The sequence below is a fragment of the Symphodus melops genome, assembly GCF_947650265.1.
Source record: "Symphodus melops genome assembly, chromosome: 6".
In the NCBI taxonomy this organism is placed as follows: domain Eukaryota; kingdom Metazoa; phylum Chordata; class Actinopteri; order Labriformes; family Labridae; genus Symphodus; species Symphodus melops.
Genome location: NC_136696.1, coordinates 18886926 through 18907063, shown reverse-complemented (window position 1 = coordinate 18907063; position 20138 = coordinate 18886926). Strand labels below are relative to the sequence as shown.

At 39.3% G+C, this 20138-nt stretch overlaps 5 protein-coding genes across 8 annotated transcripts in view; 3 read left to right on the top strand and 2 right to left on the bottom strand.

The window, feature by feature from the left end:
* Positions 1 to 486: 486 nt before the first annotated feature.
* Positions 487 to 3114, bottom strand: tmem138 (transmembrane protein 138). The gene is made up of 4 exons (XM_079346075.1): positions 2021 to 3114; positions 935 to 1106; positions 751 to 826; positions 487 to 648 (listed from the first exon to the last, which is right to left on the bottom strand). The coding sequence occupies exons 1-4, from the start codon at positions 2146 to 2148 to the stop codon at positions 536 to 538; spliced, it is 489 nt and encodes a 162-aa protein (XP_079202201.1). The 5' UTR covers positions 2149 to 3114; the 3' UTR covers positions 487 to 535.
* Positions 2180 to 11960, top strand: cracr2b (calcium release activated channel regulator 2B). 3 transcript variants are annotated; one of them, XM_079346069.1, is made up of 20 exons: positions 2180 to 2212; positions 3133 to 3600; positions 5358 to 5614; positions 5695 to 5806; positions 5906 to 6053; positions 6718 to 6864; positions 6978 to 7068; positions 7156 to 7251; positions 7332 to 7519; positions 8073 to 8144; positions 8284 to 8338; positions 9265 to 9344; positions 9454 to 9574; positions 9756 to 9882; positions 9969 to 10050; positions 10180 to 10294; positions 10556 to 10657; positions 10802 to 10878; positions 11502 to 11613; positions 11871 to 11960. In XM_079346069.1, the coding sequence occupies exons 3-19, from the start codon at positions 5360 to 5362 to the stop codon at positions 11584 to 11586; spliced, it is 1953 nt and encodes a 650-aa protein (XP_079202195.1). In that variant the 5' UTR covers positions 2180 to 2212; positions 3133 to 3600; positions 5358 to 5359; the 3' UTR covers positions 11587 to 11613; positions 11871 to 11960. The 3 variants fall into 3 exon arrangements, with proteins under 3 accessions (XP_079202195.1, XP_079202194.1, XP_079202196.1); XM_079346068.1 differs by lacking the exon at positions 11871 to 11960 and having other exon boundaries at positions 11502 to 11824; XM_079346070.1 differs by lacking the exon at positions 11871 to 11960 and having other exon boundaries at positions 5355 to 5614; positions 11502 to 11824.
* On the top strand, positions 11885 to 16667 carry cd151 (CD151 molecule; the record flags this gene model as incomplete). Of its 2 annotated transcripts, XM_079346071.1 has the most annotated exons (9): positions 11885 to 12132; positions 13048 to 13132; positions 13717 to 13908; positions 14646 to 14720; positions 15122 to 15142; positions 15476 to 15580; positions 15734 to 15889; positions 15978 to 16064; positions 16201 to 16667. In XM_079346071.1, the coding sequence occupies 9 exons, from the start codon at positions 11885 to 11887 to the stop codon at positions 16258 to 16260; spliced, it is 1029 nt and encodes a 342-aa protein (XP_079202197.1). In that variant the 3' UTR covers positions 16261 to 16667. The 2 variants fall into 2 exon arrangements, with proteins under 2 accessions (XP_079202197.1, XP_079202198.1); XM_079346072.1 differs by lacking the exon at positions 15122 to 15142.
* A 77-nt stretch (positions 16668 to 16744) lies between these two features.
* Positions 16745 to 19048, top strand: gatd1 (glutamine amidotransferase class 1 domain containing 1). The gene is made up of 7 exons (XM_079346073.1): positions 16745 to 16907; positions 17217 to 17293; positions 17598 to 17703; positions 17805 to 17912; positions 17991 to 18082; positions 18178 to 18271; positions 18349 to 19048. Exons 1-7 carry the CDS (start codon positions 16859 to 16861, stop codon positions 18462 to 18464), a joined length of 642 nt encoding a protein of 213 aa, XP_079202199.1. The 5' UTR covers positions 16745 to 16858; the 3' UTR covers positions 18465 to 19048.
* Positions 19049 to 19128: 80 nt separating this feature from the next.
* The window catches only part of LOC306825368 (chitinase domain-containing protein 1-like), a 1339-nt gene continuing 329 nt past the window's right edge, over positions 19129 to 20138 (bottom strand). The window contains exons 3-6 of the mRNA XM_079346074.1: positions 19935 to 20084; positions 19519 to 19599; positions 19378 to 19420; positions 19129 to 19264 (exon numbers count right to left, since the gene is read on the bottom strand). Of these exons, the coding sequence (XP_079202200.1) occupies positions 19166 to 19264; positions 19378 to 19420; positions 19519 to 19599; positions 19935 to 20084 (373 nt within the window). The 3' untranslated portion in view covers positions 19129 to 19165. The remainder of the gene's footprint in view (positions 19265 to 19377; positions 19421 to 19518; positions 19600 to 19934; positions 20085 to 20138) is intronic.

Below are 20138 nucleotides of genomic sequence, written 5' to 3'. Positions count from 1 at the left end.
TGGCTTATTAAAAGTATGTTAACCCTGTAAACAGCTCAAACTAACCTTACAAGGCAAAACAACCAAACAGGTTTCTCCCTAGTTGAGAATAAAACACTTATCAAAAAAAGAACGATAATACTTTTTACAAAAGGTACATCGTGACAGTTCCAATCTACGTAACAGACTGCATCTTCAACATTTTAACATTGTTTTCATTATGTCCGCAACACAAACAGATTAGCCAAGGCCACAGAGATAATGGTCAATCCTGATTAATACAATACCGCCACGTTAGACTTACTGTACCTGCTAATGTAAACCATTTGGCTGGCTCACAGCCAGGCTACCCAGAGGCAGTAAACAAAAATAGTGGACGACACTGTCTCATCCCCTCGACCTGTTAGTGAGTTCCATAAGATTTCTAAGTCAGCACTTTGGACCGTTTCATATTTTCAAGGGTATGTTGCAGTTTTTCTTAATATAAAAACAGTCCAAAACATACTACAGCTGGATGGTGATCCCAAAAAAAAGTCTCTTTAAAAGTCGTCTCTCTTCACTGTCGAGCTCTTGCGAATGCCTCTCGCAGCCACAGAGAGTCCTCGTACAGCCGTGGGTCTCCCATATACTCTGCTGTGCGTTTGTATAAGTAGTAGTACAAAACAGCCACTGTCAACAGAAAGAAGAAGGGTTATTTAAGGGCCACAGAGGCTGCAGAGATAGATACGTTATGAAAAATACCATGTAACTTTGAATCAATCCACTAATTACCTGCTCTTTGGAAAACAAAAAGAGCTTGAAGACCGTCAGTCCAAATAAAACGATTCGAGTCAAGCCACCTCACGTTCTAAAAAGACAAGAAACCTGTTTAAGACTGGATGTGATGGAAGTTGTGCCCAGTTTCTAACATGGATGGTTTCACTATTAGTGCCTGTAATGGTGTGAAGAAGCTTACCAACACCCAGCTGTGGAAGCAGATGCTGAGGGTGAGGTACAGAGCAGAACATACAAGCAGAACCCTGAATCTCTCCACCAGCAGGGACACCAGGCCGACCTGGAACACGTAGGTGTTGAACATCATCAGCAGGATGATGATCACGTTGAACAGGATGGCAATGTCCTGGATGCTGCAGACACAGATTTGACTGGTTTATTTGTAATACTGGTTAATGATGGAGTGTGCTGTGGGCTCAGTAGACTTCTTAACAAAGCAGCAGTATAGTGTGAGCAAAGCACATTTATTAAGTTTTAAGATTAACCAAGCAATAAAAATAAATCATGCATCGCGTCTGACAACTCAAATTAACGATGTGAGTCTTCATCGACTGACTTTGCTTCTGGATAAAAACTCAAACTCAGTCACAGAGAGGCATTTCATCCGTGTTTTCATGACGACAGTGAAGAAAAATAAATGTTGGTCTGACAATTAAATCATTCTCACATAAAAGAGCCCATGTAGCACTTCAACTGATGAAAGAAAAGATAAAAATATAACAGAAACTTCCTGGTCTTCCTTAAACCAGGAAGTTTCCCTTATATTACATGTTTAGAGCATATTCATCTTCAATATAGTCCTACTCCAGTGACACCATTAAACTGAGTCACAATACTTCAGTTTGTCCTTAGCAACTGTACAATAGAAAATCTTGTTCTGCTTTAAATGTCTGGTTTGCTGCCATCGTATGAATTGAAGGTATTGTTTGTTAATCATAGACACATTTAGATGTAGTCCACCTCTTCAAGTTGACACTTTACCATCAACAGTATCTTGGACTGGTTATTCAGTTTATATAATATTTACAATAATAAAATACATTAGAATATGAATGCATGATGTAAAATGAATAGAACTTAAGAATGATATGAGGTGAAGCAAGCAAGTCTGCATAGTTCAAGATTAAATCAGACTTTGTTTTCTTTTTATTTTACTGGAGAAACTTAACTTAAGGCGTAACTTGTTGTGATAATGTAATTAAGCAGGAATCTATATTCAGTCCATCTTCTATCAAGTGACTGATGTGAATGTGGTCCAGTTACTTACATGAAAAGCACCAGTTGGATGACAGGCGCTGCCCTCAGGAGTTCACTGAAGGAGTTGACAAAGAGGTCATAGGCCAAAAGTGTCAGCTGGATCAGCAGCACCAGAGAGTAGTTACCAGACTGCAGCATCTTCAGGGTCTGATTCTGCAAACCACCAAAAGCCTCCACACTCACAAGAAGCAGGTACCTGTTGGTGAAGTCTGTATGTTCTTGATTCAATGCCTACATGGTTAAGAGCATCCTTTAAAAAAAACACTGCAGAGGTCAGGAACCAGACAGACTTCAACACTGTTCAGTTTACATAGTCAGAAACGGAGAGCTTTCCATCAAAGTGATCAGGTTTTCTTCACTCGGGTTTGTTTCTCCGTTTTACAATCATGCTGTTTGTTGTCCACAGAGAAAAATATCTTGGTGATGATTGCAGAAAAAAAAAAATCCAAGACATCCGATCAGTTGTTAAACATCTCGACAAGTAGTGCATGTTGACATCTTCGGAGCGGAAAGTCTCAAAGTCTTAAACCCTGGGAGGAGGGGGAAAAAAAGTATGTAAAACAACATTGTTGTAGAAATAAGGGGAGGGGGGTGTAGTTTGTTTTCACCTCTGAAGAAGACGTTCAATAACATGCAGACATTTCAACTGTAGAAACATTTTTGAATGTTGAGTCGATTTGGGTTTCAGTCACCTGTATTAGCTGTAAACCTGACTATATAACCACAAAGGGTCAACATGGCCAGTCTATTACACAGGCAAGCATGGGGAGGTCAACACGGGGATTATAGATTAATTTCGTCTACACGGCCACCATCTCTTGTTTTTGTTTTGTGGTCTTAAACACTCCCCACGCATCCAATCTACCTATGACGAGTTGGTCTGGCGTTATTTAGTTCTGGCTAATAATACACTTTAAAGACGGATTGTATAGCACCTAGTGACTGTTTTTCACAATCCTTTTTCCACAACAAAACACTCTTGTTGTTTGGCTCTGACCCAGCTCATCAGATGTTAACTTCGAGGAACTCCCTCCAGACATGCTTGCTAGTTACGTTAACCATCAAAACATTGCACAAGTACCATTTAAAAAAAAATCTACTTATACGATACCCACCTTATAGTGAAACGCAGCAATTCAAACTATCCAGAAGGTAAAATAGCAGACCCTATTATCTCCCGAAAAGCGAACCATACGGAGAGCCCACTGCGGCTTTTCCGCGGCAACGTATGCATTTCCTTGAATTCCATGGTAACGCTTCTACTTACCGTAATACTACACATAAACGCTCTCTGAATCCATCTAAAACGACCCAAAAACTAAAATAATTCAGAGAAAACGCCACATTTAGGCGTTTTGCTAGATAAAATTGTATTGTGTAAGTAGAAAGTGTTGAATAGCAAAGTAAGTAAATCTTTTTTGGAGCAGAGGAAAAGAGAGGAGGCGGCCGTTCATTAACCATTACGGTAAAGGTCGACAGCAAGCGGTCACACTGCCACCCTGCGGTGTGAGTCAGAACAATCCTCCACTGAAACACCGTGAGGTGTTCAAAGGTAGTGGACACCTGCAGCCAGCGCCACTACACTCCCAGGTGAGTAGGACAAGTTCCCACAACTTTGTTTATTTGATATCAAATATTGTAATATTAACCATGTGTATATACCTAAACAGCGTTTATGTTCACCTTCGCTCTGTTATGATACATTTACAACGGAATCAGCTGCTGTGCTGCAGCTGCGTCCTTTTTATACTTTATTAATAATTAAAATGTGGACACGATAGCTTGACTATCTCTGTCTGCGAGCTGTTTCAAGCAGTCAAACTTTTGGCCCAGTTAAAAACGCTATTCTGTGTTTCACTATCATACTGTCTGTCTGTTTGTTTACCTTGCTGTCAGAGTTTTCAGCATATGTTCCAAGCTAACCCAAAAAGTCACATTAAGTACGCTGTCATGGGACATCCAGTCACGGAAATTATTGAACCTTTTAAATTTGAATGGTCATTTTGGTAGCCTCTAACAAGTAACACTTTTTGCTTACTGAGCTTAATACAGTGTACATATGTTTATCTGACCTTTGGCTTATTTGTAGACTGGCGTGACTTTAAGGATTCCTTAGCATATAATGTTTACACTAGTAAGTCTCTCATCTGTTTCCAGTGTCACAATGAAGCTTTAAAGGCATTTTAGATTTACAGTAAGATGCTTAACTGTTCATTATCAGCACAAACTTAAATTATAATGTTTGATCTGGCAGCAGATTTCAGTTCACTGTTCACTGGAACTTACAGAAATATCTTTCAAAACATTTCTGATTCAATTTCAACAACACATTGGAGTCTTTATGTTCTCCTTTTTTTAATGATATTTAACCAGTGTGAGGCTTCAGTCTGTCATAAATCACTGTTTTATGAATGATCAGGGAGATACCAAGGCAAATGTTCCCAGTAGCTTTCTAGAGCGAAATTAGTTTGCAATTGAGGTATTTCTGGCAATGCAAACAACTGCAAATGTTTGATTTGCATCTCCTCTCCCCTGGCTATCCACCCTCCCCTTCAAGCACACACTACTCTTCTCACATGACACCATCCTGTTTTGTATCAGCACCACATCCTGCTGCACAGTCGTGGACACTACCAGTAGCAGCATCACATATTTTATAACTTTTGTAGTCACAGTTTTGTTTGTTCTGAACTTTATGTTTGACAAGGGAGGTCCTGTAGGGCCAGCCTCCCTACATATATTGCAGCATGAGATAACATTATGATTCCCAGTTGATTCTCTGGAAAGGAAAAGTAAGTGTCTTTGCTTTGGCCAGAGGCTGGTGGTGGTATCTCCTAGAAAAGTAATAAACACCAAAGCAAACACAAGAGACCTTTCAGTCGTCACCAACTAACGGCCATTTTTTTTTTTTCTTCATTCATCTCATCCACGTATTATTGTTTTCAGTAATATTAATGAATTGTTCAGCATTTGAAACGGGAAATGCACTAACACATAATGTCCATCATAACCTCCATGGTGATGTCATTAACTTCATAAAGACAAACAGGGCAGCCTCTCATTTGAGAAGAAGTGAATAGTTCCCTTCTTTCCAGGATTTAAAGAAATCTGAATAGTTCCAAATGATCAGCAGAATAATTAGCTGCAACTACTGAATTTTGTATTAAGTGTTTGAGTTATTTTTCTATAAATATTCAAATACTTGATCTTAGCTAAACAAATGAGCAGCTGTCGTTCTTTCTTTTTTTTTAAAATTCTTTGTCGAGTTTCAGCATGAACTGAATAACTGAAAAAATCCCCAAAGAATTCAACTATTAGCCAACTATTACGTGTCTCTTTGTCAGCAGTAATGTCTCACTGGATAAAAGATGGTGAGGTGCTGGTGGCTCAGGGAAGTGGTGAGGCAGTACCAATGAGCCCCAGAACCCGAGGCCTTCCGCCCGGAAGCCCGATGCCAGGCCGGGGACGCAGTCCATTATCTTCACCCAGCACCAGAGAGGCGGTGCCAGGAAGCCCGCAGGGTGAGACCATGGGCAAGGCCAAAGAGCTCTTTGTGCTGTGTGATAAAGAGGGGAAAGGGTTCATCACAAAGCGGGACATGCAGGTGAGCACCCACTGTTAAAATAAAAATATCAAAAGTAAAGAAAACGCCAGGTTCTGAAATATCCAACTTGTAATAATCAGAGGCTACAAGGGGAGTTGCCGCTTTCGCCTGAACAGCTGGAGACAGTGTTTGAGAGTCTGGACAGACAAAGCAATGGCTTCCTGACTCCTGTTGAGTTCAACACAGGACTTGGTGAGTTACGTTTTTTTCGAGGCCACTGACTCCCCATGATGTCTTTGAGGACAGCGTCTGCTCACTCATAAATGCCATTTCTCTCTGTCTGGGGTGCAGGAGAGTTGATGGGAGTGGAGGACACGACTGAGCTGGATCAAGAAGAACAAGAGCTTCATACAGACCAGCTTGACTGGAGTCAGGACCCTGCTGCAGTCAGATTTGCCAACATACTGACGGAGCTCGGTGCTGAAAGACTCATCAGAGAGTAAGATCACACTCACTGATCAGCCCCAACAAGGCTACCGTTTAAGATCTCCCCATAACAATACAAGCAACTCAGTAAAGAATAGAAAATATTAGATAGGCAAAAAAGAAGGCGTGATGCATGCCCTCCACATTTAAATAGTGTCAACAGACAAAACTGGACCATTTAGGAAGCAAATCCACATGATATTAAAGCATTCTCTGTCACTATAAACATTTCATGTAAGTCTTATACATACCGGTACTTAGAGGTGATAAATCTAAACCTGCATCCCCTCTCTTAAACGAAGTCAAAGTCATGGTTTGTTCAGCATACGTTGCATGTCTTAAAGAATCTCTTTGAGGGAGGTCATGATAAAGTTGCATGCATGCAGAATCTCTTACCCTTGCAAAAAGCTTGGATAAAACTCCTGATATTTGCAACATAAGCTACGTGTCTGAACACAAACAGCCCCATTTTTCACATATCCTTTATCCAGAGTGTCTCCTGCCAGCTCCGTGGTATTTCTTCCACAGCCGGTCCAGGTGAGCTGATGTGAGAACACAGCGGGATATAATCAGGAGAGGAAGTGGCTCTCCTCTGTGAAAACGGCTTTAGCTACTTTACGCTGTCCTCAGTCACTTTATAAGTTGTCTGTCTTGCTGTTTGTTGTGTGTTGTGTCAGTCAACAGGACCTTTGTTCTCTGTGGCGTGATCTCCAGAGAGAAAGACCAGAGCTCCTGAGTGTCCTGGAAGACATCCTTATACGCGCCGTGACTCATTTGCAGGACGCCGTCAGAGAGAGAGACAGTCTTGAACAAGCTTTACGCAGGTCCAAAATTCCCTCCCTCTCCCTCTGCAAACTAAACACAGCACATACATTGATTTTCCATAGTCAAACATGAGTAATCAGATTGTGTTTCCTCTTCATTATCCCTGCCCTAGGCGGGAGAGTGAACATGATCAGGTTGTTCGTTCCATATATGAAGAAATGGAAACTCAAATCCAAGAGAACAGAGAGAAACTGCTGGTTCAGGTAAAGATGTATGCAGCATGTGACCATTTAGCAAACAACGACATAGCATGTACTGTAGTATGTTTTGTGTGTGAATGTGAAATCCAGGATAGTGTCCGACACAAGCAGAAAGGGCAACAACTTGAAGAGGAGCTGAAGATAAAAGACCAGGAGCTGGAGATTACGCTAACAAAACAGAGAGAGGTGAGAGTTTAAATAGTGAAAATGTTCAATCTAAAGACTTAGGTTGTATGTGAATCAAGAGGAGTTTTTTTTGTCTTTAGCTGGAGACTAAAATCTGGCACCTAAGCTGTGAACAGGAAAACATTAAGCAGCAAAACCAGCAGCTGCGCAACCTCAACGTCCAGCTTCAGGAGCAGGTGGAGAGCAGCAGAGAGCAGCTGCAGAACGCTCTGGGTCAGCTCAGCCTGCTGCAGCTGAATGAGGCCCAGGAACAAGAGGACAGACAGAGGTGAGCTCCTGACAGCACAAGAAGCTGCCACAGTGTCCAGAGTATTGGATGAGAAATTCACATCACGAATCCACCTTCTTTCCTTGAAGTACGAATAACACATTTCCCATATCAGACCAGGCCAGAAAGGCCAGAAAGATTTAAGTAGATTATTATTTGGGCTCGCCCTTTTAGGTAAGTGTAAAAATGACTCCAAGCAGGTGATCTGATTATATTTCTGAGAATACAAAGATCTGCTGAGAGGAAAAGATGTGCAGGATTCTATATTTGTTGTCAAGTCAAAGTTCACCCTGTAATTTTATACTGCAAATCTAAGTAATCAATTTGTGCTAACTTCCATTTTTATAGTTTAGTTTGGTGGCTAAATTCTAAATTAAAAGATTCTATCATGCCATTAATTCTTCAGTGTATCTGAGTCACATACCAAAAGAAAAAGTGATTTGTTCCCCGTGTACCTCTTGTCTGAACTGTTTTCTGTTTTTTGTCTTTATTTCTTAAAAAAAAATCCATAAACTCACCATGTGTCCTTTAACAGTGTTTTTCTTCATTGTAGAAGTGTGATGAAGGTGTCAACAAACATGCAGAAAGAGAAGGACAGTCTCTTGAGACAACTGGAGCTGTTAAGGTCAGTCTGAACTGCTGCTGTCTGCTCATTGCTCTATAACATGTGGACAAGAAAAGAGTACCTTTGACACAATGACACTTCCAGTTCATTTTGAACCACTGTGTGTGTGTTTTTGTGTGTTTGTTTGTGTGTGTCTTAGGGATATGAACAAAAGGCTGCGAGACGACAAAGATGCCCAGCACACTCAGAAGAGGGTTAGTCCCAGACCCAATGGCCTTCCTGCTTTTCCATTAACTTATTACCTCAGTGAAGACCTTTGCTCACCATGGACGCAGCAGATTTATCAAACATAAGCTAAGTCCAGGAATAGCTTCATGCTTTATTATTTATAAGGGCAGCTGTTACTCTTAGGTCATAGTGTGTTAAAGTCGACAACACTGTGTGGAGTTTATACACGTCAGCAATGTTTTTCTCTTGTAGATGGCTAAAGTGTCAACAGTGTTGGTAAAAAAGACATTCACTCTGTCCTGTGTCAACTGGAATGGAAGAGTCTTTGATATATTTATTATGATACTGGTCACATCAGTATTTAGAGGGGCTACAGTGCGTCAGTATTAACCTTCTAATAAAGTCAATCATCCAAATTCTTAATGGAGTGACGATCTTTATTCCACTCTCAGGAAAAAAAACAAATGCATGGAAGAGAGTTGCAGTTTTACATTTATACTTCTGAAAACAAAAGTAATAAACACTTTTCAATGAACTAGTCATTCTTGTATGTTTGTCTTGCACTACGGTTTATAATCAAATAAATGCTTTTCAGGGGGCGCCGGTAGCTTAGTGGTTAGTGTGTGCTTCCAACGTACAGAAGTCCTCCAAAGAGAGAGTCCTGGGTTCAAATCTAACCTGTGCGGCATGCAATTACCTATAACTATCAACTATTTCTGACTCTATCCACTGACCTGTCTTTTTAAATAATGGAATAAAAAGCTTAAAAATGTGAAAGTATTTCTCACAATTATTTGAAATGTCTTAAAATAAATGTCCCTTTTAGCTTTTGCTTTTGATTTTACGTACAGAATATCTTAGTGTGCATTATTTTATCATTTAGAATGAAATGCCACCATAACATGTTTACACACAAAATAATGTACGTTAATTCTTCCAAAACACCTTTCAGAGTCAGAACGTAAGAACACCTTTACTGAAGAAAGGCTCAATAATAGGTAACTACATGCTGCAAGACAAGCTGCTGAAAAGGTAGGTATGACTAAAGACAGTGTCTAATGTCACATTTATCAACTCTTCAGAAGCGCTGGGCGGACTGACACAGACAGCAACTAATTTTGTGTATTCATTAATTGTAAAGACAGCTGAGCTCGTCCGATGAGTTGGAGCAGGACAACGACGAAGGGGTGACAAATTCATCTAAGAGACATCAACCGTCATGCATAGTCAGGGGTGACAGTGTTGAACAGATGCAAACTCAGGTAGGGAACAAACTCCACAAATCTTGAAAAAGAAACACATGATGAAGAGGGTAGCCTGAGGATTTTGTATGCTTCAGAGCAATAATGGAGTACAGATCTGTGAGATGTGCATCCCCTTGAAAGCAAAGGAAAAAGATCTCCCGCCACACAGTTAAGTTTGGTGCCTTTACCTGAATTTTAGAACAAAATGATCAGTCCCCAGCAAGTGTTCAAGCTGGTTTTCCTGGGTAACTCAGGGGTGGGTAAGACCTCCTTCATCCAGCACTACTGCACAGGACACCTCCAGAGTGAAATGAGAGCTACTGTTGGTGAGCTTTTTATTTATCATCCATAATTGATACACTTTTCCTTGTATACTGTAGGAATAAATCCAAACCAATTCTCTTGTCTCCAGGAATAGATTTCCAGATGAAGACTCTGACTCTTGGCTCCACCTCGATTACCCTGCAGCTCTGGGACACTGCAGGACAGGAGAGGTGTGTGTGTGTGTATATATATATACTGCCTATTAGGGCCTGTGCATACTATGCACATACTGAAAATGTTAAAAGTAAGTCATGTGACACCTTTTTTTGTTATTTCTGTCTTCACTAATGTGTGTTCAGGTTTCGCAGCATCACTGAGCAGTACTACAGAAAGGCTGACGGCATCCTCGCCATGTATGATATCACAGATTCTGCCTCCTTCACCGCTATCAGAGGATGGATAGACTCTGTGAAGGTGAGCTCCTCCGATGGGTGCATGGGGAAAGAAACATGCAAAGCTCTTTGTCCTAATTTGAATACACATACAGGGAACGTACTATACGTCCCATGAGGACTTTATGGACACTAAACTCAGGAATAAATCTTCCTTTCGTGGTGGGTTGATTTGATCAGATTTGTTTGTCGATAACAAAATAGCTCTCTTCGTTGTAGATGTATTTTGCTTCACTTTTCAACACTAAAATGTGTGTTTTCTACCCTGACTCGTCTGTCACAGGAGAAGATGTGTGACGGAGCTGTACTCATGCTGCTGGCCAACAAGGTGGACCTATCAGACTCTAGAAATGTTTCGACAGTGGAGGGAGAGAGACTAGCAGAGGTGAATATTCACTGCAAATTTGAATATATTCAAACGTTTTTTTTTTTTGCGGTGATTTGCTCTTAAGGTAAACACAAAGTGAGGAACAATGACTTTAAATCAAAAAAGATAAATGAACTGTTTTTTTCTTCCTGGTTTTTACAGCAGCATCAAGCTTTGTTTTACGAGTGCAGCGCCAAAACTGGATGTAACATGGAGGAGCTGATGACTTCTCTGGCTGGGTATGGAGTCTTACTTGTATAGAGTTTGTCACTGACTGCCACATATTTGGATCTTCTGTGCTGGCAGTTTTTTTTAGTATCGTTAATTTACTTACAGTATTATTAAGTTCTGCTGTCTAATACAGCAGCAATGCAATAAGTCCTGCCTGAACTTATCTTAAGATTTAAGAGACATGCTGTTTACCGTTTGTCTTTTTTTTTTAATTGATCTGATTCATGTCTTTCTCTGTATATAAAAAAAATTGAGTTTCAAATCAGGGCTGCAACCAAAAACACACATTTCTGCACATATGTTCAGAAAGCTTGTTTTTTCTAACAGTTTCTAAAAAGTTTGGACAACTAAAAGAATTAATCAAAAATGATAAAAGTTTTCAGGAATTCTGTTTGAGGAGCCAGGAAAAAAAAATTGCCTTGTTTGCCAGATGAATGACTAAAATAGATAATCAATTGATGGCAGTTATTTCAGGTGGTTAATAATCAACTTATCAACCATTAGAGTCAGCCCCCTTCCGTTTATTGAAAATAGCTTTCAAAAGGTTTACAACTGAACAAGCAGTAGAATAAGTGCTGACTATGTTTTTGTTTCTTCTGCACAATAATTTGTGATCATTTCCCTATTTTAGGATGTTAGTTTCCCAGCATGATCGACAGTGTGAGGATGCACTTTTACTGACAGAGGACACCGTTCAAAGAAGCTGCTGTACTTAAGAAAAAAAGCAGGAAATGAATCTCGGTGTGAGCACCATGATCCTTTTTGTCCAAGTTTTTGTTTGGACTGTTGGACAACGTTTTAAGGAATGTTTGTTGAACACACACAAGGGATTTCTACTCCTGAGTTCTCATAATTTTTTAATCAGATTTTATATGAAAAAGTTTATATGGCAGTGTTGGTAATTTGCCTATCTTGTATATATCTCAATATTTGAATAAAATATATATTTAAGGATTCCTTGCAGTCATTTTCCATTGAGAAGCTACATAATTTGTTTTAGTTCCAGAACAGCTCATGTGCGTGAGAAAACCAGCTGGGGGCAGCCATGTCCTCTTCACAGCCTGTGCAGGGGTGAGGCTGCCTGTTGTGCCAAAAGAGGACAGGCACATGAGTGGGAGGCTCGGGTCTGAGTGTCAACTGAGAACTTGCACTGTTGCAGTTAACCTTCAAAGGCAGCAGTGCTTTGACACTGGGGTCGGCCGGATCTGGGAAGACGTTACCCCGATAATCTACATCCTTCAGGGCCGACCATTTAAAATCAGGTAGGAGTATATTTTAGTCTCAGCGGAAAGGGAGAGCAGTTTTTCCATGACACAATGAGTTAAAAATAACTCTGATTCTGACCACTGGGAGATTTTCTTTTCAGTCACATTAACACATGAAGAGTTCTTCCTTAATGCTACACAACATCAGTCATTATTTATGTGTTTAATGTTTGATATATTTTTCTAGATATTTAGTAGTTAATTTGTTTGTCAAAGTCAATATTGGTTATTATAATATCAGTTATGTTGTGTTAAAATAGATGTTCACGGTTCAAATCAGCATCTCTCTGAATACTTGGTCACAACTTTTCTTCAGAAAGCAGTATGGAAGGTTCAGTTTGGATGAGGATCAAAACAGACATATTCAAAAGGTTCCAGATTAAAGTGAGAAGATCAGGTTAAGTTACTGAGATGGGGGACATATATTTCTGTCTGCTGGAGGACATGTGACACAAGTTGTTAAGTATGTTTTCCCCATGACATATTTAATTTCATCTTTGAGCTCCTCCTTTTGCTCTGTGATTCTAACTTCTGATGCAGTTTTAAAATGGTGTTTTTCAGGATAGCACATGTATACTGTGTGGTTGTGTCAGAACTCCACCCTTTAAATCACCTTTTCACACCAAACGTGGAACTAAAGCAGACTGAAAGAAGACATTCCTTCATCCTTATCCCAACAGACTAGTCTTGATCAGATATCACACTAATAGGCTTAAGTTTTCTGTCATGTGAGTATGAAGAAGGCAGTGATAATGTTTTTATGAAAGCACTGTTGGAAGGTATGACCTGCCCTCTAAGAAGCTCATGTTAATTTGCCAGACTCAGCTGTTTTTTTTTTGTAAATTTATTTATTTTGCCTTCCTGTGGTTAAATACACAAGCAGTGAATCAATGTGTTCATTTCTCCTTTCAGGATGGAAGCTCAAAGAGAGAAAACGCAAACATGTGGGACAATTTGTCTGAAATATCTACTTTTTCTCTTTAATGTTCTTTTTTGGGTGAGTAAACAAAGAAATGTTATACTTTCTTTGTATCTAGGACAACAGAACCAAAGACACTGTGATAAGTTTAAATACTATAGATCCTAACAATTAACTTTTACTGACATACCTCCAATCACTCGGCAGCATGTACAATCTTCTCTAAAGTTAATCACGGGATAAAACAACTTATTTCCAACATAATATTTTTTTTACATAGAAATACATTATATTAAATCATATAGTTTCAATAAGATATGTGTTATTATATCAATATACAGTGTTTAAAAAAAGGAATTAAATGTAAAGTTGTATGATATACCTTCATCAAAGCTTCAGTTTAAGTTTTCTACACTTGTGTTGTCTTCATTTACAAGTTCTTAAACATGTCTAAAGGAAATCACTCTGATAAACTATTTAGATATAAAACTATGACGTCATACATGTACATCACATAAAAGCAAATTCAGCCTATAGCGGTTGAACAAAATAAGGCGTTGTCTCATTGGCATCTGTCTGTGTTATAACTGCCTAAAAAATAAGGTGGTGCATTCTTTATCTGAACATCTGCTTTAAATTGGGCTGATAACTCGTTCTCTCAGCTGGCAGGAGGGGCTGTGCTGGCAGTGGGAGTGTGGACTCTGATGGAAAAGAGCGACTACATCAGTTTACTTGGCTCCAGCTTCTACTCCGCCTCAGCGTATATCCTTATAGTTGCTGGGGTAATCGTGATAGTGACCGGGATTATCGGCTGCTGTGCCACTCTGAAAGAAATGAAAAGTCTTTTGATTGTGGTAAGGTGGCTCCGTCCCAAACAAAACAGCATCCTGTTGTTGAGATTTGAACTTGTTTTATGTTGTGTTTTTTTCACAAAAACTAAAGTGTTGTCCCATGGATGTGTAATCCGAAACAAAGAAGATTTAAGTACCTGTTCACACACACAACCTGAAAGTTCATCCTCAGTGACTTTTTGTCCTGTCTCAGGGTCAGCTCATTTTGTCAGACTGACAGCTAAAGCAGAGAGAGTCATGCAGAGTGTTTCTTTAAGGGTTTAGATTTAGGGTGCTACTCATGGCAGAGGAATGAGGGGCATCACAAGCAGCTGCTTTGACAGACAGACAGACAGACAGACAGACAGACAGACAGACAGACAGACAGACAGACAGACAGACAGACAGACAGACAGACAGACAGACAGACAGACAGACAGACAGACAGACAGACAGACAGACAGACAGACAGACAGACAGACAGACAGACAAATATGTGTAGTAGAGGAGTGAAAGGGTATAACAGAAGCAAGCTCAGTGACATCATGTCTGTTTCTATGTTCAGCACCACCTCTTCAATGGCTACCTTCCTTTTCCCACACAGTCAAACTACTTATTGATAGAAACTCAAATCTTTCTTAAAATCACATTTAATGTTATAGTATAGAACAGAAATAAATGACTACCCCATCTGAATACCCCAACCTGAATCCATTTATTCAAAGCTGTGTTGTTTATTACTTTTTGTTTCTCTTTTCCAGTATTTGATCTTGTTGCTAAGTATTTTCCTTTTGGAGATTATTGCTGGTGTGCTGGCTTTTATTAAGTACCAAGAGGTTAGTGCTTTTATGTTAAGTATTGAATAACTGTTCTGGCAATAACTCTTTTTTTATTTTTGACTAATTTTCAACATTGACTAATATGTCCTGATATAGTACTTATAGCATGACACCAGCTGATTTGACTATTATGTTGATTTACCATGTAGTTTAAATCTCTCTGCAGCTGTCTGACTTTTTCTGTATTAAATGTGTTTTGTTGTTTAAAAAATCATTTACCTTATTTCAAACTTCATTCCTTTCTTTTCATCTTTCAAATGTTATCGCCCTGCATGAAATAACTCAGTTGCTGCATTCTGGTATGAATTCTTCTCTGCATGCCTCTCCGAGCATGTTCTTCATTATTTCTGTTTTTTCATGCTTCTCACACATCTTCTCCCTCCTTTCTCTCGCTGCAGTGTTTCCCTCTCTGCTACCAGGTAATCAACCTGTTTCCATTCAATATCAAACTGTTTCTCCAACAGGCTGATATAAAATGGGATATTTCAAGTCTTTGTTAGGAGAATTAGAATATTTCTTTTTGTTTGCATACTTTCCTTAAAAAGGCTTATGATGAGCAGGACATAGGGTCAGAGAGGAGCTTTGCTCACATGTTTTGAGTTTTGTGCAGTGCAGGCTTTGCACAGATACATAAAAATGTTACAAGGGAAAGGAGAAACTTGACCACAGACTATTTTTACTGATGGGAGGGGATTTGAAGGTGACAGATTATTTTCCTACACTATCTCTGAAGTGCTTCTCCTTCCTCACAGCTGGACGAGGAACTCAGACAGAACCTGAAGGTGACTATGCAGCAGAAATACCAGCAGCCTGGAGAGGAGAGCGTCACTCAGGCTGTAGATAAACTTCAACAGGAGGTGTGGAGTGAGACTGTTTAAAACACAAACATTTAAATACAACAGCCAGACTACAAATTTAAACTCGAATAAGTGTCAAATGATAGGTTGATCACATTTTTTACATTGAAATGACGCTTCTATGTTTCTCCCTGCACTTGATCCTGAGCTCAGTTTAAATGTTGTGGCAGTCACAACTCCTCAGATTGGATGGGCAGTGTGTGGATCCAGGCTGTAGAAAATGAGCGACTTGTCCCTGACAGCTGCTGTAAAACTCCCAGTGACCTCTGCGGCCTCAGGGACCATCCCTCCAACATCTACAAGGTGGAGGTAGGCAGGGCTGTCCATTTGGTTGTTTATTATTGGGATAAACAATAATTACTATGACAGGATGTGTATTTATGTCTGTTGTTCTCAGGGAGGCTGCATTATGAAACTAGAGGAGTTCACGCTGAGTCAGTTGTATATCCTGGGTGCAGTTGGAATTGGGATTGCGTTTTTACAGGTAAAGCTTTACCCACTGAGCAAAATACAAACTAACAAGAACATCCCTTTTAATGTTCAAAATTCTTGAGCTGCGAATGATATTTTTATGTCTTCAATGTGTAAGTTATACAATCCTTGTGTCTTGTTTCTTTCAGCTTGTTGGGATGATGTTTACTTGCTGCCTTTATCGAAGTTTGAAAGAAGATCCATCCTGATTTTTGGAATTATTTAATATCACATCACAAGTTGTAAAATGTTTCATTGAATATTTTGATGCCCCAAAAATGACATGTATCAAAATACTGTGAAGTTGCCAATTTAAAATGACCACCATGTTGGAAACACATTAGCAGTATTTTATTGCTGCCGGGCAGTACTTTCTTCTTCTGCTGAATCCCATTGCATGTTTGGAGTATCTTCCCTTTTATGTCAATATATTGTTGTATTTTTTTAACTTGTAACCAAAGACACATTTCTAAAAGCAGATCATCATAAGCATGCTTGATTGTATCTTTTATCACTTTGACTTGTTCTTTACCTGTGTTTTTATGTATATTTACCAAATACATATTTTTAAAATGGAAAATACAACTCTAAATGCTGAAAATAAAAATGAAAAATAGCTGACTTTAATTATTTCAATTTCATTTTTACATAAACTTTTATTCTGAAATCTGTAAGCGGATGTTGTTGTCAGCTGACTGTTCTTCCTCCCCGCGTTTGTTTACTGTATGGATCCGCTCACAATTACACTCTTATTAGTTTAAAACAAGCTAAACTGTTTAATTTAGAGGGTAAACTGAGACAAAGGAAATGTCTGTGAAACCAACTTGTTTGATTGTGGCGAGTGCTTCAGCTCAAGGTACGTGATTCACCTTTTACCAGTCCATGTTACATCGGTTTATCATGTGACATGGACACAGTGTATATTGAGTTTACTCCACTAACGTATTAATATGTTGTTCTCCTTTTTAAATCATAAGTTATCCTGTTAGCTTTGTTACATAAACATAACTTGTTAACGTGAACTAGCCAATAATCATCCAGCTGGGATAGTGTTCCCCTTTCTGCCTCAGACCTAAACTGTTATCACATACGGAAATAGCTTCTCCGTTTCAATTAAAAAAAAACACAAACACAAAAAAACAACAACTTTGTTTTGTTTCTTCAGGGGTGTCAGCAAAATCTTTCCATCAGTCTTTCAATCTTTGCTCCTCAGCGTTTAATCTCCAGACCGCCACACCTGGGGTAAGCACGTCTATATGGAAGGCAAACCATGATGACATTATTACTTATTACCTCTGAATTTCAGCTCTCAACACAACAAAGTACTAACACCATCAAAGTCACAAGTCTGCGCAAATATAAGATGTTAAACAAATTCTCTGTATACTTGACTTCTGCAGACCTTCAGAAATGTAGAGCTGAAATAATGAATTGATAATCCATTAAATAACTTCAAAAAAGAACAAAAACATTTGGGATGTGATCAAAACAATACATTAATATATTATCTCTGGCTTTGGTGTGTGTTTGTGTATATTTTTGACAGGGGAAACCAATAGATTTTGTTGGAGTTGATGAAAGCACTGCCAGATGGGTGCAGGACTTTAGCGTTAAACCATACGCAACCCCAGCCAAACTAGAATCTATAGATGGTGAGAATACTGGTGCATGTCGTGAATTTTTTTGTTGTTGTTGCCGTTTATATTTGTGTTGCTGTTTTTTGATAGTAAAGTCACAATGACCCTTTCTTCAGGTGCAAGGTACCAGTCACTGCTGATCCCAGACTGCCCTGGAGCCCTGAATGACCTGGCACACAGCGGCTCTTTGCACCGCATCCTCACACACTTCATCTCCCACCAAAGTCAGTCTGAGGCCGTATTCGAAAGTAGTACGTGTGATCTTTTTCAGACACTTACAGATTGCACTTTTCTCTGTGCAGAGCCCGTTTGTGCAGTGGGACAAGGAGTGTCCGGACTTTGTTGTGCCACTGAAGGACAGAGTTGGATCTTCAGTGGCTACAGCCTTACCGGGGTTTGTCTTCTTTTGGTAGACATGAGGCCAGTTTATCCAGATATTTTGATGTGTTCATTACATTTAATAACGGAATCTTTTTTTTTAAATTAAAGCCGTCAGTGTTTGAACTTGTGCGAAGGCCTGACTTTGCAAACCTGCCGTTGGTTGTGGAGGACTTTGTGAGAGACAGTGGAGGATCATACACAGGTGAGTTGACCTGCAGGACACACATTGTTTAGACAGCATTTCTAAAACCTTCTCATGTGCATCTTTCTGTTTTACAGCAAGTCCAGAAGATGCTGTGCACGTAGTAATAGACAGACACCTCATCACTGGACAGAATACACAGTCGACCTCGCTTGCTGTAAATAATCTGATCCTGCTCTGTGGTGCCAAGTAATAAACATGACGTCACAAACATCAGGATCAACTGCTGAGTCATTCCAAGTTTATATTCATGGAGTTAAAACACAACCTGAAACATGGTCAATTATAAAAAGGAACACAATTAATAAAAAACACACAATCAAAGGTGTTGATTTGAAAATGGAAAAAAAAAGTTCACTTTTGGTATTAGGGATGGATGCAATTTCAAGAGACGCCAGAAATTGATGCTTTTTCACGCAAAGCGAAAACCAAATTCTTCAAGTGCAAAACTGGTTCTGTGGTAAATAAAAAGCTTAAGAGCGGAAGATTTGGAAAGAAGAAGAAAACAGGCTGCAGATGTTGGTGGCAGGTGAACTCTGAAGGCCTAAGAACAACGACATAACCTTTCATATGAACCGTCATGTACATATTGATGAACATGCACCGTCTGTTGTTCTCTGATCTCCTTCAGTTTGTTTCATCCATGAGTAACAAAAAAAAGTACCTTTTAACCACTTCATGTACCATTTGAATCTACAGATCCCAGATGTGTTCAAATTGATTTTGAAACCATTAAAAAAAAAAGTTGAGAACATGTCACTCACAAAAGAAAAGTTACACCACCATACAGCTCTTGATTTTTTGTTTGTTTGTTTGCAAGAACATATTTTGGGGACCCAACCTCCTCAACTCCAATGTGCTGATGATTGTATGTCCACAGTCTCCATTCGGCTCTCATAGGAGATCATAGAAATAGTCCAGTCCTTGTCCCAATTCCCATAAGGAGATCCCTGTTCCGAGTTCAGTTGCTAAAGAGATCCGCATGTACATTGACTGTAAAATAATTTGAATAATGTTAAGCTCTTGCACAGTATTTCTACTGAAAACATCACTTCACCTTATCAAATCATTCTTTCAACACAAATTAAAGCTCGAGCAAGACTTGCCTTTAACGATGGATAGTACACCACATGTTTGACAGCATTGCTCCTGAAATGACAGTCACAGATATTTAGAAGAGAAAAAAAAAGATGCTGCTGAAAGTTTAAAGTTTCATTTGTAGACTTTTAAATATGATAAATCATCACCTCTTGTAAGTGAAGTAATGCTCGCCAGAATATTCATCCCAAAGGTGTTTAGGCCGGTGTTCTCGCAAAATCTCAATGTACCTGCAGTAAAACAGAGACGAGCTTAATATCAGCTTTTTATTTACTAAACACATTATATATTAGTTGTGCCATATCACATAGAGCAATTTTTTTTGAAAAAGGTTTGGTTCACCTACACATTCACGTGTTTACATTTTTGTTAAGACTAAGCTGCAATGTGGGTATTAGGATGTTTCTGGTTCTGTGACACACATTCAATCTTAAATTACCATCTTCACATTGGAAATGTTGAGCCAAAGCTCAGTCGTTGCAGTCAGTGCTCTTAAAAGTTCCAAACATATATGACTTTGATGGCTAGAATATCAGATTGTCAGCATTATTCCCAACTATATTACCTTCCCCCCAGAATAGGCTCCGTTCCCTGGCTTGCAAAATCAAGGCCATATAAATTAAGTCCAAGCAGAATCTTGTGCCTCCACTGAGTGTCAGGTGCAAGCTGGAGGACACATTCTCTCACCCAGGGCAGAGGTGAGCTTGGGCCCGCTCTATTACAAAGGAAAAAAAGCAAATCACCCAAAACATTTTCTCAATAAATGCTG